General features: G+C 37.3%; 1 protein-coding gene across 2 annotated transcripts; it reads left to right on the top strand.

Moving 5' to 3' along the window:
- Positions 1-3,767: 3,767 nt before the first annotated feature.
- dnal4a (dynein, axonemal, light chain 4a) lies at positions 3,768-12,184 on the top strand. Of its 2 annotated transcripts, none has more exons than XM_063018703.1 (5): positions 3,768-3,854; positions 4,113-4,145; positions 7,925-8,005; positions 8,398-8,481; positions 11,530-12,184. In XM_063018703.1, the coding sequence occupies exons 2-5, from the start codon at positions 4,140-4,142 to the stop codon at positions 11,692-11,694; spliced, it is 336 nt and encodes a 111-aa protein (XP_062874773.1). In that variant the 5' UTR covers positions 3,768-3,854; positions 4,113-4,139; the 3' UTR covers positions 11,695-12,184. The 2 variants fall into 2 exon arrangements, with proteins under 2 accessions (XP_062874773.1, XP_062874775.1); XM_063018705.1 differs by lacking the exon at positions 3,768-3,854 and adding an exon at positions 3,913-4,025.
- Positions 12,185-18,132: the final 5,948 nt, after the last annotated feature.

Here is an 18,132-nt window from a genome sequence, read left to right as displayed (position 1 = left end):
CTCTTTTACTGCTTTGACCAATCTCACGAGCTCCAACTGTTAAACTGCATTGAAAATCGCTTAAACCATGATAACTTGCCATTTTCACAGCAGAAACAGGTGTAGAGGCTTCCACAGATGTCTATTGCTTTATATACGCACTGGTAGACGCAACCAATAACGTGTATAGATGACGTTGCTATGTATTTTGCATAGGCTCGTCTGTACCAGTTTTTTGACACTTAAGTTTATCACAGTTTCCCATGCAATGCCATCTGAAAGCTCCACAAGAGCTTCAATGTCGGCCATATAAAGGAATCCTTCATTTAACAAAAGAGTACAGGAAGGGTGTGACAAAGTGTACAAAGCAAGAGGCCAGTCTAAACAGTATTTAAAAATTTCAACAACACTGTTGCACCGATACACTTATGACAACTTGCTATGTTAGAGTTATCACAATGTTGAGAATGGTTCACCACCCAAACATCATCTAGTCAGTGGAGGTCCTACAGTACCTACAAAAAATGATTATACCCTATTAATGTCACATTATACCATGAAGATGAAAATAAATTCAGTGTAACTTTTTCAGGCTGTATCTACACATTATAACCCTCATCATTAAAGTAAAAGTTACACTTTAGAAAATCAGATTTATTTTTATAATTTAATTAGTTAAATACCCAGTTTGTATAAGTAACCTGCCCCTAGAATAACCATTATAAACTTGCTTAGGTACAACCATTCACCCTCCAAATCACACACGGCTAATTGGCCCACACCTGACATCAACTGCAGTGATTTTAATTGCTTCAGAAATAAACCAGCTGTTTCTTGAGGATTCCACTACTCGTAATGCATGGTAACACAAATTCACTGTGGTTGGAAAGGTGCTTTTTAAAGGGCTCTTTGATAAAGCTGAGGAAAAGCTAACTATCCCTCTGAGTAAAAAAGAGTAAAGTGTATGGCACTACTTTCCAAGTGTAGCTAGATGGGGAAGCTGAGACGACTATGCCACCCAAGGAACTCACGCACAGGGAACAGCCACTACCGCTTAGGTTAAGTGCACACATGTTCATTATACAAAGAGAAGACAGAGACGAGTCTCCATTCAAAAATGAAAGGAATTATTTAAACAAAGGAATTTTAACAAAGGTAAAACAACAGAAACAAAATATTAACAGACTAATAACTTATGATAAGAATATAGGCAACTAAATAACATAAGAAATATGGATAGCAAACATACAGGTGAGAAAAACTTTTGAAAGCAAAACAGCAGAAGCCAGTCTAGTCAAGCGGAGAATAGCAGGATGCAGAAACATGGTTTGCTGAAGTCCAAGCCAACACCACAACCTTGTGTAGCGATGCAAATAATCCCAAACACCAACCTAAAAGCAGTAGGGGTGGACAGCACAGATGCCAATCCTGAAAGACCACAATCCAGCTGTAGGCCGACCTGAAAACTGTCACAACCTGGAAACTGCAAAAACAAAAGATAAGACGGAAACTACTGGTGGACTAACCACCTAGAAAACGCATATACTAACAGCATTAGGTCAACCCTATTTATAACCACTAGGAATGCACTGATTGGATCCTAACCAAAAATAAATAAATGGATGGGAACAATACATTTAAATGTTACGGAGAAGCCGTACTGCTACACAGCACCAAAAGTCGAGTGGCAACTTTGATGGACTTACAAGTCCATATAGCTTAGATTGGTCGGACTGTGCATGTGACAACAATCTCACAAGCTAAAGAAAGAAGCCACTACTGAAAAGTGACGTCCTAAAAGACTTTGATTGCAATACACATGGTGACAACATCATGTTATGTGGATGTTTCTCTCCAGCAGGAACTGGGCAGTTGGTCAAGGAGAAGGAAAACGGATGCTTCCAAGTTCATCCAAATTCTTGAGAAATACATGCGTCTCTTTGCAAGTTTTGTATGCAGCATGTATAGGCAAAAATAATGTTGTGAAAGATTCAGGGAGCAGGAGAAATCTCAGACTGTGTAGGGCAAAGCCTAAAATTACTGTTAAATGTGTGTGACCTTTTTGGTATTGTATATGGTATTGTAGTAGAAACAGTCATGCTAATATGACAGATATAGCCACATGGACTCAGAAGTACTTTAGAAAACCAGTGTCACTTAACAGAGTCCACTGCTGCATCAAGAAAACCTGAAACTCTTTTATACAAATATCAAGCTGTATATCAGTTCTGTACAGAAATGCTGTTCTCTGGGGCTGAGCTCATCTCAGATGAACCAAAAGACAGTGGAAATGTTTGATGTGATCAGATGAGTTCAGCTAGTGTTCAGGAAAAATAGACATTAAGTTCTCTGTGCCAAAGACGAAAAGAACCATCCAGACTTTTATCAGCGAAAGGTGCAATCGCCAACATCTGTCATGGTATGGGGGTGCATCAGTGACCACAGCATGGGTGACTTGTATATGTGTGAAGGTTTCATTGACTTGGAGGCATATATTGGGGCATATACACTGATCAGCCATATCATTAAAACCACCTCCTTGTTTCTACACTCACTGTCTATTTTATCAGCTCCATTTACAATATAGAAGCACTTTATAATTCTACAATTACTGACTGTAGTCCATCTATTTCTTTGCATGCTTTGTTAACCCCGTTTCATATTGTTTTTCAATAGCCAGGACCCCCACAGGACCACCACAGAGCAGGTATTATTTAGGTGGTGGATGATTCTCAGCACTGCAGTGACACTGACATGGTGGTGGTGTGTTAGTGTGTGTTGTGCTGGTATGAATGAATCAGACACAGCAGCACTGATGGAGTTTTTAAATACCGTGTCCATTCACTGTCCACTCTATTAGATACTCCTACCTAGTTGGTCCACCTTGTACATGTCAAGTCAGAGATGATTGCTCATCTATTGCTGCTGTTTGATTTGGTAATCTTCTAGACCTTCATCAGCGGTTTTCGGTTTTCGGTTGGTGTACTATTCTCAGTCCTATTCACAGTGCTGTTGTGTCTGATCCACTCATACCAGCACAACACACACTAACATACCACCACCATGTCATTGTCACTGCAGTGCTGAGAATGATCCACCACCCAAATAATACCTGCTCTGTGGTGGTCCTGTGGGGGTGCTGACCATTGAAGAACAGCATGAAAGGGGGCTAACAAAGCATGCATAGTAACAGATGGACTACAGTCAGTAATTGTAGAACTACAAAGTGCTTCTATATGGTCAGTGAAGCAGATAAAATGGAGAGTGAGTGTAGAAACAAGGCATTGGTTTTAATGTTATGGCTGATCAGTGTATTAAGTATCATTAATAGAAAGGCTGATGAAATGTGATACTAAACACAGTCATGGACAATTTTGTATCTCCAATTCACCTCACTTGCATGTCTTTGGACTGTGGGAGCTTCCGTAGGAAATCCACACAGACACAGGGAGAACATGCAAAGTCCACAGAGAAAGAACCTGGACTGCCCCGTCTGGGGAATATATATTTATATAATTTTAAAAGTGTTAACATTATTTTATTTTAATCTTATAAAAATGATTATTTTAATACTTTAAATAAAACACATACGCACACACACACTCACACTGATTTGCAGTAGTGAATTATAAACCCAACTTCACCTTATCTCTGGCAACGTTATGCATCTACACTAACGTCATGATGTATTTTTAAACGAAATTTTACTTTGCAAGATTACGTCATCGTATGCTATTAATATGGCACATCACTAACGTGCTGCGCTACGGTGCTTTTACACACTACAAGAACGCCGGAAGTAGTAAGATCACGTGGGTTTCTCTGTAGTGGTTGCCATGGCTGGTTCGTATCCATGTCAACAGTAGTTACAGAAGGTAAGTTTGAATACAGAAAGCAAAAATGTGTGTTGGTGATTAGTATTAGCATTAGTGCTCTGTTTTACATATACAGCGTTACAATTATCAGCGTTACAAAAGCAGATAATAGCGTTAGCCTGATAGCAATTAGCAACACACAAATGTATGCGAATAGCATCTTAACGACGGGTTAGACATTTAAACATTAAGTTCTTACTGTCATTTATTGAAATAGCTACTGTTTGTCTAATACATAATGTCTGTCTGTGTGTTTAGATGTGATTTAAAGGTGTTAAAGAACAGATGAAGGTAAGCTAGCTAGTCCGGTTTGTATTTTCATTGTTCTGCTAGCTCGGTGATAAACTGAGGTAATTTATGTTCAGCTGAGGTAAAATGTCTGCGTCTGAATTCTCAAAGAAGAAGATGTATTTGTTATTTAGGTTAGAGCTTGATCATTAGCTTATTAGCTAAATCCTGTGGGAGAGCTAGTGATATGAGCGGGCCATCAGGAACAAAGCTTAAAATCCTGGCATAAAACATGTCATATAGTAAACTTTATTAAAAAAAAAAATACTCTTGTTTTAAATGTGTTAATGCCTAAATGTTTGCAGTAGCAAATTAATGTTTCGTAATATAGACCTGCATGTTTTACTTGTTTTTACGAGTCAAAAGAAAAACTTTAAATAAAGCTAAAAGTAACAGCAGATTTTTATAACTAATTGCAAAACAAAACTAGGTCTGTCCATGGATGGTTTATATTTATGGCTTGTGGCGTGAGGATGGGGCGGTTATTATAATTAATAATAACTTTTTTTGTATTAAAGAGCATATAGTGTTTTTTTAAATATTATTCAAATAATTTAAATCTGCATTTTACAGCTAAATGTTTGTATATTTTGAGGCTGAATAGTTCTGGAGTATTACACTTCATCAATGGAAGCGTAATGGAGGAATTTACTACGAAATTTTAGAATAAACTCAATATCTAAAGCGATATTCATTTTATTTATACAATTACCCAAAGAACTCTCAGACTGGTTTCTAGAAAAAAAGTAAATATACTTACATGACACAGCCTGAGTTACATGTACTAATTACTGAAATAATTTGCTCTAATGCAGTCCTATTTAAGTAATAGAACACGAGAGGGAGTGTGTTATCGCCAATAACATCACGGCTGTGATTTGGTCGCACGAGCCGAAGGCGAGTGCCGTAGATCATCACAGTCGTGATGTTATTTGCGATAACACACTCCCTCTCGTGACAAAGGCTGGCTTTTAAACTTTGATAGTGGGGCTGGGCGGTATGACGGTACATTTGGTATACCGTCTTTAATTCCTTATACCGTATGGATTTTTCAAATACCGCCATACCGTAGCATAGTTAATACAACAGCTGTAGGCTTCAGTAGGCAGCAAATCATATGATATTCCTCTATAGACAGTCGAGAAAGAAGCTTTCAGAGCAATAATTAAAACAGTACATTCCTGTTATGTCTTATGGGGCGAAAATACATCAGGTCAGTTGCTAAACCAATGTTATAAGCGAATTGGAAGCGGAGATATTTAGTCATCCACTTTTCTACAACAGACCTGTGGTCAAGTTGTACAGTGGAATTTGCAAACGTCGTTTTATTTGTTAAAGAGAGAGCTAAGGGTAATTGTACAATACTTAAATATTAATAAACAATAAAAATTGTATTTATTGCAACAGTTTCACGCATACTGATTCCATTCACGTCATTTTATGGGGCCAAGCTAACCTTATAGTACTCAAAACCTTCATTGTATACATGGTGAAATTAAAACTACAGTGGGGGAAATAAGTATTTGATCCCCTGCTGATTTTGTAAGTTTACCCTCTTACAAAGACTTGAACAGTCTATAATTTTTATGGAAGGTTTATTTTAACAGAGAGAGACAGAATATCAACAAAAAATCCAGAAAAAAAACATTAAATAAAAGTTATAAATTAATTTGTATTTAATTAAGGGAAATAAGTATTTGATCCCCTACCAACCAGCAAGAATTCTGACCCCCACAGACCGGTTATGTGCCCATGAGGCACACAAATTAGTCCTGTCCCTGTATAAAAGACATCTGTCACAGAATCAGTTTCTTCCATTCAAATCTCTCGACCACCATGGGCAAGACCAAAGAGCTATCAAAGGACGTCAGGGACAAGATTGTAGACCTGCACAAGGCTGGAATGGGCTACAAGACCATCAGCAAGAAGCTTGGTGAGAAAGAGACCACTGCTGGTGCGATAATTCGAAAATGGAAGAAATAAAAGATCACAGTCAATCACCCTCACTCTGGAGCTCCATGCAAGATCTCACCTGGTGGGGTAAGAATGATTCTGAGAAAGGTGAGGTCAGCCCAGAATTACACGGGAGGAGCTTGTCAATGATCTCAAGGGAGCTGGGAGCACAGTCACCAAGAAAACCATTAGTAACACACTTCGCCGTAATGGATTGAGATCCTGCAGTGCCCGCAAAGTCCCTTTGCTCAAGAAGGCTCATGTACAGGCCCGTCTGAAGTTTGCCAATGAACACCTGAAAGCTTGGGAGAATGTGATCTGGTCAGATGAGACCAAAACTTTGGCATCAACTCCACTCGCCGTGTTTGGAGGCAAAGAAATGCCCGGTGGGGATGGTGTTCTTGGGGTCATATCCAGCATTTCTCTGCTCCCAGCTCCCTTGAGATCATTGACAAGCTCCTCCCGTGTAATTCTGGACTGACCTCACCTTTCTCAGAATCATTCTTACCCCACCAGGTGAGATCTTGCATGGAGCTCCAGAGCGAGGGTGATTGACTGTGATCTTGTATTTCTTCCATTTTCGAATTATCGCACCAACAGTGGTCTCTTTCTCACCAAGCTTCTTGCTGATGGTCTTGTAGCCCATTCCAGCCTTGTGCAGGTCTACAATCTTGTCCCTGACGTCCTTTGATAGCTCTTTGGTCTTGCCCATGGTGGTCGAGAGATTTGAATGGAAGAAACTGATTCTGTGACAGGAGTCTTTTATACAGGGACAGGACTAATTTGTGTGCCTCATGGGCACATAACCGGTCTGTGGGGGTCAGAATTCTTGCTGGTTGGTAGGGGATCAAATACTTATTTCCCTTAATTAAATACAAATTAATTTATAACTTTTATTTAATGTTTTTTTTCTGGATTTTTTGTTGATATTCTGTCTCTCTCTGTTAAAATAAACATTCCATAAAAATTATAGACTGTTCAAGTCTTTGTAAGGGGGTAAACTTACAAAATCAGCAGGGGATCAAATACTTATTTCCCCCACTGTATATATATTCTATGTACTTATGACAGTAGAATAAGCCACATACATAGAAAAAGTGCCAGTCATACCAAAAAAAAACATACCGTGAAATCGTCAGAATTTTAAAAAATACCGTGATACAAATTTGTGGTCACACCACAAAGCCCTATTTGATAGTACTGTTTGTGATGGTTCTTTTTCTTGATTAATTTCTGAAAACAGTCTGGAAGGTTGGCTCAGCAGACAACAGCAGTCTCTCTTGCTTTGCATCAATCCCAGACAAGATTGAGGCAAAAAAAAATCGGTGTCGCTTCTGGCTGTTGTTATGGCTTGACTTTATGTAGTACAGTTTTAACTTTTAATTGTAAATGCAGTGACGAACTGCATCCTGGCATATGTGTATTAAAGTATTCTCAAGCTTATTTGGTTTAGTTTTTAATGTCACGCTGTCAGGGATTAAGTCATTATCCTTCTTATTTTACATATTTAATCCCTAAATTCTTGCAATCATGCTTTATAAAATATTATTTCTCTTTTTACTTTCCAGCTGTAGATCACCCCTATCCATTTTTGTAAATGTTTTGCATGCATTAAATAAAGGATTATAATGAAACATTAAAAAATCTGTTCTTAATGCTGTTTTTAATTAAATACCTCTAAAAGACAGTTCATAAATCCCAGATCTTGGCATTTTACCCACTGTCCCAATAAAAAAAAAATTGCAATTATATTGTAATCTGTGGCATTTTGTTAAAACCTACATTTGATTCTATCTGTTTTTTTTTTTGTTTTTTTTTTACTCTAATAGGCAAATCAAATGGCAGAAACGGCTGAAGGTAAAAAAGAGGAGGCAGACTACAAAAGACTACACAGCTTTCCTCTCATCAGGGTGTGTATTAGGTTTTCGATGTCTGTGTTTGTTAGAGAGAAGTGTTTAAATTGTGACCTTTTTGTTTTAATGTTTAATTGGCGACATTTATTTTCATGCAGTCATTTACAGTCATTCTTAAATCTCCATTTTACACCATACCTTAAGTTTATCAGGTACCTTAAGTTTATTTAGGCATGTTGATTCCTACTCATACTTCATAGGTCCATTTGTAGGCATATAATTACTACCTGTAGCTCATCTACACTTTTCAACATCCATAATCTTCATCTATTTGTAGAAACTGACCAACACAGAACAGACAGTTTGGCCGGTTGGTTTTTGGCACCCCAAAGACATGTGTAACTTGATGTGATTTCCAGGTAAAATGATCTGTTTTCTATTTTTTGTAGCACACAGATATGCCTGAGGAGATGAGAGTTGAAACAATGGAGCTGTGCGTCACAGCCTGTGAAAAATTTGCCACAAACAATGAGGTAAGAAATATGTGTTAATGTAAGATAAGGGGAATTGCATGGAATTAAAACCTTACATAATATTGTTTTCTAGCCCACGTCTGTGGGAGTTTTGGCAGATTCTCAGTCTGTCTGAGCAAGATTTGTACACTTACATCATCTCAGACTCAGAAAAACAAAGCCATTTGGAGTGTTAACATAGCATGCGCCTTTAATTTTCAGTTTGAAGCCCTATTAGTTTTACATGTGAAGTAGACTCATGTAATTTGTCAGTGACTGCATTTTTGTGTCTGTGGGGATAACAATGTCAACTTTTTTTATATCCTTTACTTTGTTTAGGTAATTGGTTGTATTATTTAAGACATTATATTAGGAAATATTTAGAAATTTATTTTGAGTATCTTAATTAAATGTAATTCATAATGCCCTTTTTAATGTTCACATTATGGACACACATTTTGCTCATTCCTTTTAACCAAAAACCAGCCATCATTAGTCGACAGTTAACTGATGAACAACAAGCATGTCGCATTCCATGAAGATATAAAACACATCAATGAGTTTCGTATCTAGTCACTCATGTTTTATTAATTAAAAACAGTATAACATAGTGCTAAATAACTAAACTTGTAAATCATAAATAATAATGATGACCACAGTAGTATACTTATTAAGATATAATAAGCAGAGTTTTGGCTATACTAGAGCATGATGCAAAGTATCCACATATTGTTTGGGGAAAACATGAATAAATAAAATCAAAATAAACAACAGCATTAATTATTTAAAGGATTATTTAAAGTTTTCCTGGTTAGATTACAATCTCAGAGTTGATGCATACACTCTGGGGGTGGATACAAGTGAGTTTCAAATCGGTGTTCTTACTCTGAGTGCAACTTCACACTCCATTGGAATCAATCATCAGCTGTTGGAAATAAATTTAAATTACATTTTAACCATTAACATTTATTAAACTATTGACTTACTTGTTGTTATATTGGTTAACCGATTACTCATCGGCATTCCTAGTTCAAATAATAAATTCAAATTAGGGCTGTCATGCGATTACATTTTTTAATCGAGATTAATCACGATTAAAGAGCCAAATTAATCGCGATTAATCACAATTAATCGCAAACTAATAATTAAGCAAAATTTGAACAGTTATGCACATTTTTATTGCAAGAACCATTTCTAGATGCAACACCAGTGGTGTAACTAGGAGCTCATGGGCCCCAGTTAAAAAAAAAAAAGTTGGACCCCCTCAACAAATTGCATATGCTGATGATAAGCATAAATCATGCTTTCAAAATATTTAAATCTAATATTATGCATCAATAACAAAACACAGATATGATTATTTCATACATCTATTAAGAAAAGCTTGTAATACTGTGTTGTGCAGAAAAATTACTGGGAAATATTGTTATTAATTACCATTTAACTACCTATAAATACCTAAAACAATCAAGTTACCAGACATTATATATAAGTTATTGACTGTAGCTATAAAAAACGCTTAGTCCATATAAATATCAGATACAAATGTGTTTTTAAAAAACTACAAACATCACAAATATAAATCATGTTTATAGCCATGTGATAGAATAACCTGAATAAACTGTAGAGATGAAACATTACGCAGTTTCACTTCTGTCTCAAACAGTACCTGAAAGAAGGAGGCGGAGCTACGCGGTTTTTGATGGACAGGTCTAGCAGCCAATGGAAATACTCGTTACAGAGATTGCGTGATTTCATTCATCTTTTCATCAACACGTAAAAATAGTGAAAACCGCTCAAAGTAGTTTTTCATCGGACAGCGACGATAATTTATTACTTTTTTCTGTTTGACTGTGCTGGCGGGTCACAAGTAATGCAGTTTAAAACAGAAGATGCGGCCCGTATAAAACCAGATCCAGTGTCGACAGAACACCCCGGACTTTGTGATCCATTTAACAGCTGTGTTTGTAAAGTTCTGTGTACATGCGCTTTACATCCTAATTCATCTGAAATACAGTTCATTGCCACAGAGACACATATTTACGTGGCACAAACAGCCAAATAAAAATAGTTAGATTAAAAATTTTAATCTTGATTAATTTTTTTAATCGCGATTACAATTTTAACGCGTTAATCGCGTTAATTAACGCGTTAAGCGACAGCCCTAATTCAAATACATAATAAAAAAACAATACAAAATAGGCTGAAATTAACTTTAATTTTGACCCAAATATGAAGGTAGGACGTGACGAGTATAATGTAGTTTGATGCTGCTGTAACATGAACACACGCAGGGGAAGAAAAACATGTTGAAACACCGGTGCACAGTTTCATTACATTGAATGTATTTTTGATTCATGCGGACTGCTATACACATAATAATGTTTTAACCTTAAACAGAATGAATTATTTATGAACTATGAAACTCTTGTGTGACTTGTTAGCGTATATAGCTAAAACTCTAGCAGATAGGACAAAGTTTAAATGAGTTTATACTGGCTACATAGTGCACTTAACAGTGTGCAAAATCTTGTTAGTTAGTTTTTAGGAATACACACTAGCCTGACCAACACATAAAAGGTGTTATGGCAAAATAATAATTAGAAACATTTTTCATAGCCAATCTTGGTGTATAACCTTTTTTATCATACATACCTTATGTACAGTAAATTACAGTGAGATGACAAAAACAAACGTCTAACATTTAAAGACACAAGTTATCCAAAGAGCTTAAAGTCTTGGCATAAAGACTCTTAAAGTGTACTTAAGGGCTAAAACACTATTATTCCAAAAGATATGTCTTGCCTGTTTTAAAAATGTTCATGTGAAACAGTAAAAACAACTCCTATTGCTGTTCACTGAAAATCTATTCATTTCCTATCCTATCCAAGTCATTGTGACTAAACCTCCGGCATTCTGTACCTTAAGAATTTCAAAGTAATTTTATCAATTAGTTAAAGTTTTTACCCAGAATTTTATAAGCTTTGCTAAATTCAGTGATCAGAGAGGTATGTGATTAATTGGGTGAAGATTGTAAAGATTGTTTTTTATATGATTTCTCTCTGTCAGAGTGCAGCTAGGATGATAAAGGAGTCGATGGATAAGAAGTTTGGGAGCTCCTGGCACGTGGTCATCGGTGAAGGTTTTGGCTTCGAGGTGACTCACGAAGTGAAGAATCTGTTGTACATGTTTTTCGGTGGAAGTCTGGCTGTGTGTGTGTGGAAATGCTCCTAGCACTGATCTCAGTATAGTTTTTTCTCCTTCACACAATTTTATATATTTCTATTTCTGTACCGTTACAGCTATGCAGTCCTTTTCTATTTGACCTGTTTGTGTGTGTGAGCGCATGTGAGTATGTAAAGTGTGCATGAGAGACACCTTATAGTTTAGTCAGTTTACAGCTCACCTTGTCTTTGACTGTTTTTCTGTAGTTTACTTTAAACAACAATTTATAGGTCAACGGATCATCAGGGTGAGCCGATCTTCAACGTTTTTTCTCAGCTTGTTTATAGTATTACTGACACTAATGGCCGTCTCAGTTAAAATTATTGACTGGTTTATGCCAGAGTTACATTCCACAGAACGAAAGCACATTGACAGTGTTTGTCTGTGTGCAGTTGTGTTCTCTGTTAGGCCTACTACATTCTGTAGTCCCAATTACAAAAGAAGATTTGGAAGCATCTTGAAATTACTTGGATTTTTGCAATAAATAATTATAAAACATGGACTGATTTTTATTTAGTTTAATAGACAAACATAACCTAATAAAACAAAAACAGTTCTACTTTTGTCTTTATTAAACACATTAGTTCATTATTTGTATTATAACAGGCAGAACCTCCTTTAGCAGCCATAATATTAAAGGTTCGTCATGCCTGAGTATATAATTTGAGTTCAGATGTGGACTTTCATTTGTCCTTACCACAACACAATTTTTTGTATATTTAAACACTAATTAAGAGTATTTTTTTTATTTTCTTGTTACATCATTTTGCTTCTAACTTGTGACCACCCTGATATTTATCCTTATAAGAGTGTGGTGTAAAATTCTGGCTTTCATGGCCTTTTCCCCAATCCAGAAGATGAATTGTCTATTTTTGTCCTCAATTGTTCTTTGGTGAATGCTAGTGAGTGTGTGTTATCCTGTGATTAACTGGCAGGTAATTTTGATTGAGGGTGTGAAGTAATTTGTGAATAAATAAATAACGCTCCCTTGATGACTGTAAACTGTCCAGGTGCTAAGGCAGCAAAACAACCCTAAACCCAAATCCACCACTGCTGGATTAGATTGTGGTGTTGCTGTGGAGTGCCTTTTGTTTTCCCAGAGTGTTTTTGCAGTAAGGTGCAATTTTGTCCCATAAATCAACAGATCAAGTTCTTATTCATGTGATCTTAAAAATGTGCAGCAGTTTTATGTTTTAAAGCAATAATTTTCTCTGTGCTGGTCTATAGATTTTAAGGTCTTTTGTTTTTTATCTTGGATTCCTTTTACAGCAGTGGAAATTTTTTTTTGAACAAAGGCTGTGAACTGCTGTTCTACAGCATTGCACATTGTGCATGTTTTTTTATTGATTGATTCTCACTTGTAGAAGGAGTAGCAACTATAATCCATTTTCTTGTTTGTAGACAATTTGTCTCATGGTTTTGTGGACTTCTGAAATTTTATTAATCAGGGCATGGCTCACATTACCATCTTTCTCAAGCAAAGTGAACTTAGGTGTTGAATATGTATAAGGCATTGCAAATATTAAAACAATGCCTCCATTCAATAATCAATCTTGTAAACACACAGTAAACACTGGTTAGTTTGTTAGCCCAGACTTTCATTAACATTTTCTCAGCCTATACTGTGAATGATTGATCAGTGTGTTTACTAAAGGCATGGAAAGTACAACTGTTTGTGTGAGATTAGTTCAGAAAGGTTTTTTTCTTATGATTTTATTATATGTTTATTTATAAATAATGAATGCAGAAGTAGTTTCCACATTTGTCCTGCATTTGTATTTAACTCTACGTGCTTTAATACTATGTTCTATGTTAACATTTGAGAATGAGACAAAACTGTGTTAATTTTCTTCAGTCTCAGGCATATTTTGAAAACTTCGACCTTTACATTCAGTAATGCCCTCTCTCCCACTCCCTGTCTGTTTGGCTGGCAGTATTCCCCCTCTCAGTGGGTTGCCATGCAATCTGTTTCAGGCCACTTTGTCTCTTCCCTTGTTTTGCTGTTCTTTTTTATTGTTCCCTTCTGGTTGATACCCTGGCATATCTATTTCTGTTTCCTTTACCAAACCAGCATTTTATGAAGTGTCATCTGTGGGAAAACTTGAATAAGAGTGTAAATCTTTTTAAACAAATTGCATTAAAATGTACAATATACAAACCTCTGTGTCTGATCCTCGTAACGTTACCACACGAACTGGCATGCCTATGTCACTGCTGTGCTGAAAATGGTCAACCACCAAAATAATATCTTGTAAGTGGACTAGGTTGTAATTGTGCATATATGGACCGATAAGAAGGTGGTTGATAAACTGCACTGCAGTTAAACCTAGGCAGTGATTTTATATCTGCCAAGTGAACCAACAGGTTGTGGACAAAATCATTTAAAAGCAGAAACGATGTATTATTTTCCTTGATTGTACACCTGCGTTATTATTTGTAATTGTCACTTTGAATCTTTGTTGTTCTTCACCCACAGTACCCCCTCAATGTCTAGGTGCAAGATTAGTATACTTTACATTTAAGTTTATGCACTTTAGAATGGAAAAGTTGCAGTTTTATTACACACATTAGAATCTGATTTCATAGAAATTTACTCTTGTGCCAGATCAACTCACAAAAAATTACCAAGACCTAAATGCAATGGTCATCATGGTCAATGGTCAATATTTGTATGATTTACGGGCTCTATTTTAAATAAGGGTAAACCGACACTTAATCAAGTCAACTTTATTTATGTAGCGCTTTTTACAATAGACATTGTCTCAAAGCAACTTTACAAGATTCAGGACCAACAGATACAAAAACCCCTGTCGAGCAAGCCGAGGGTGACAGTGGCAAGGAAAAACTCCCTTAAAATTACAAGAAGAAACCTTGAGAGGAACCAGACTCAGCAGGGCCCATCCTTCTTGGGTGGTCTGGAGGATACTTTAAATAAATCGTATTTACACAAATCATACAAACACATAATTAAAATGAACTAAAAGTTAAAACTAGCAATAATATATAAATAAATAATAATTGAGTTATTATTCAGTCCAGTCTGTAATAAAGTCTGTAGTTCTTGACATTCTTGGTGCAAACACACCAGGTCCCGTCACATCCGGCAGGAGCAGCATTGTTGGCACGGCAGTCTCGACTTTATTTCTTAACCTTGGGCAAGTAAACAGGTTTTCATCAGAAGGACCTCGGGGTAAAACAACAGAAACTGTAGTTAAAAATGTAAAATGCGACAGAGAGTTTTAGACTCCGGCAGCCCTAATTATTACAGCATAACTAAAAGGGAGAGCGAGCAGGTAACAAGGTCATGAAGGCTTTCACAGGACATCAGCGCCCACCTCCCCACCATCATCAAACCTGAGTGATCAGACAAGAGAGGCAAAAACGACAGCAACCCAACATCCCTGATCACCACAAGTTTCTATGACCAAGAACCGCCAAGCTCTGCGCCTTTGTCTATACTAATTAAAAGCCTGAGAAAATAAATATGTTTTCAGTCTACACTTAAATATTGAGACTGTGTCCGAATCCCAAACAGAGGCAGGAAGATTATTCCAAAGTTGTGGAGCTTTGTAAGAAAATGCTCTTCCACGAGCCATGATCTTTTTAATTCTTGGAACTATAAGTAACTCTGCATCTTGTGAATGAAGTGAACGTGCTGGGTTGTAGTGATCAATAAGTTCACTCAGATACTGTGGAGCCAGACCATGTTTGTTTGTTTGTTTATTAGGATTTTAACGTAATGTTTTACACTTTGGTTACATTCATGACAGGAACGGTAGACACTCGATACACAAGATTCATCAGTTCACAAGGTTATATCAAACACAGTCACGGATAATTTAGTATCTCCAATTCACCTCACTTGCATGTCTTTGGACTGTGGGAGGAAACCGGAGCACCCGGAGGAAACCCACGCAGACACGGGAAGAACATGCAAACTCCACACAGAAAGGACCTGGACCGCCCCACCTGGGGATCGAACCCATGGCCTTCTTGCTGTGAGGCGACAGTGCTACCCACTTAGCCACCGTGCCGCCCGCTAGACCATGTAGCGCTTTATAAGTTAGTAAGAGTATTTTGTAATCAATGCGGAATCTAACTGTCAGCCAGTGTAGAGATGATAGAACAGGACTAATATGATCAAACTTTCTAGTTCTAGTTAGCACTCGAGCTGCTGCATTTTGAACTAACTGGAGTTTGTTTATGGAACTACAGATAATCCAGTGAGAAGAGCATTACAATAATCTAAACGAGAAGTTATAAACGCATGGATCAGTTTTTCAGCGTCATTTACAGATGGTATATTTCTTATTTTAGAGATATTACGCAGATGAAAGAAAGCAACTCTAGTAATATTATTAACGTGTGTATCAAAGGAGAGATCTAAATCTATTGTGACAAGTTTTTTACATCTGAGCTGGGAGTAACAGAGAAAGTGTTTAGGTTTAGCACCAAGTTAGACAACTTGTCTCTTGCAGCTTTAGAGCCAACAAGTAAAACCTCTGTTTTATCTGAATTAAGTAAAAGAAAATTACACGATATCCAGTTTTTTATGTCGTTTACACAATCTTCTATCTTACTGTTTGTGTCAGTATCATTTGGTTTGGCTGATATATACAGCTGTGTGTCGTCTGCATAGCAGTGAAAATTTATACCATGTTTATGAATAATTTTTCCTAATGGAAGCATGTAGAGTGTAAATAATAGAGGTCCCAGTACTGACCCCTGTGGAACACCATATTTTACTTTTGTAGTTTCCGAGCATTTATTTATTATACATAAACGAATTGAGAGCGATCACTCAAATAGGATTTAAACTAAGAGAGTGTGACTCCTTTAACACCTACTGTATTTTGTAGCCTATCCAGTAAAATGTTATCACAAACTATCACCAGAAGTTCAAAGCTAAATGAATTAATGAAAAAATACACAGTTATTATTTGTTCACAATGTAATTGATCAGCAAAGACATTTGGTGTCTAATTTGCTGTGCAAATGTATTAGTCTTTTTTTTTCTCTAAATGGTTTCACATCATTAATAAATAAAAACTATATATAAAACTATATATATATAAATATATATATATATATATATATATATATATACAGTGTACCACAAAAGTGAGTACACCCCTCACATTTCTGCAAATATTTCATTATATCTTTTCATGGGACAACACTATAGACATGAAACTTGGATATAACTTAGAGTAGTCAGTGTACAGCTTGTATAGCAGTGTAGATTTACTGTCTTCTGAAAATAACTCAACACACAGCCATTAATGTCTAAATAGCTGGCAACATAAGTGAGTACACCCCACAGTGAACATGTCCAAATTGTGCCCAAATGTGTCGTTGTCCCTCCCTGGTGTCATGTGTCAAGGTCCCAGGTGTAAATGGGGAGCAGGGCTGTTAAATTTGGTGTTTTGGGTACAATTCTCTCATACTGGCCACTGGATATTCAACATGGCACCTCATGGCAAAGAACTCTTTGAGGATGTAAGAAATAGAATTGTTGCTCTCCACAAAGATGGCCTGGGCTATAAGAAGATTGCTAACACCCTGAAACTGAGCTACAGCATGGTGGCCAAGGTCATACAGCGGTTTTCCAGGACAGGTTCCACTCGGAACAGGCTTCGCCAGGGTCGACCAAAGAAGTTGAGTCCACGTGTTCGGCGTCATATCCAGAGGTTGGCTTTAAAAAATAGACACATGAGTGCTGCCAGCATTGCTGCAGAGGTTGAAGACGTGGGAGGTCAGCCTGTCAGTGCTCAGACCATACGCCGCACACTGCATCAACTCGGTCTGCATGGTCGTCATCCCAGAAGGAAGCTGACGCACAAGAAAGCCCGCAAACAGTTTGCTGAAGACAAGCAGTCCAAGAACATGGATTACTGGAATGCCCTGTGGTCTGACGAGACCAAGATAAACTTGTTTGGCTCAGATGGTGTCCAGCATGTGTGGTGGCGCCCTGGTGAGAAGTACCAAGACAACTGTATCTTGCCTACAGTCAAGCATGGTGGTGGTAGCATCATGGTCTTGGGCTGCATGAGTGTTGCTGGCACTGGGGAGCTGCAGTTCATTGAGGGAAACATGAATTCCAACATGTACTGTGACATTCTGAAACAGAGCATGATACCCTCCCTTCGAAAACTGGGCCTCATGGCAGTTTTCCAACAGGATAACGACCCCAAACACAACCTCCAAGATGACCAGCTTCCTCAGCAAGGCAGTTAAGGTAAAGGTGATGGACTAAACCCAATTGAGCACATGTGGCGCATCCTCAAGTGGAAGGTGGAGGAGTTCAAGGTGTCTAACATCCACCAGCTCCGTGATGTCATCATGGAGGAGTGGAAGAGGATTCCAGTAGCAACCTGTGCAGCTCTGGTGAATTCCATGCCCAGGAGGGTTAAGGCAGTGCTGGATAATAATGGTGGTCACACAAAA

The sequence above is a fragment of the Trichomycterus rosablanca genome, chromosome 22 (genome assembly GCF_030014385.1).
Source record: "Trichomycterus rosablanca isolate fTriRos1 chromosome 22, fTriRos1.hap1, whole genome shotgun sequence".
Lineage (NCBI taxonomy): Eukaryota > Metazoa > Chordata > Actinopteri > Siluriformes > Trichomycteridae > Trichomycterus > Trichomycterus rosablanca.
Note: the sequence above shows the minus strand (reverse complement) of the source record. Positions and strands in the feature narration are given on the sequence as shown.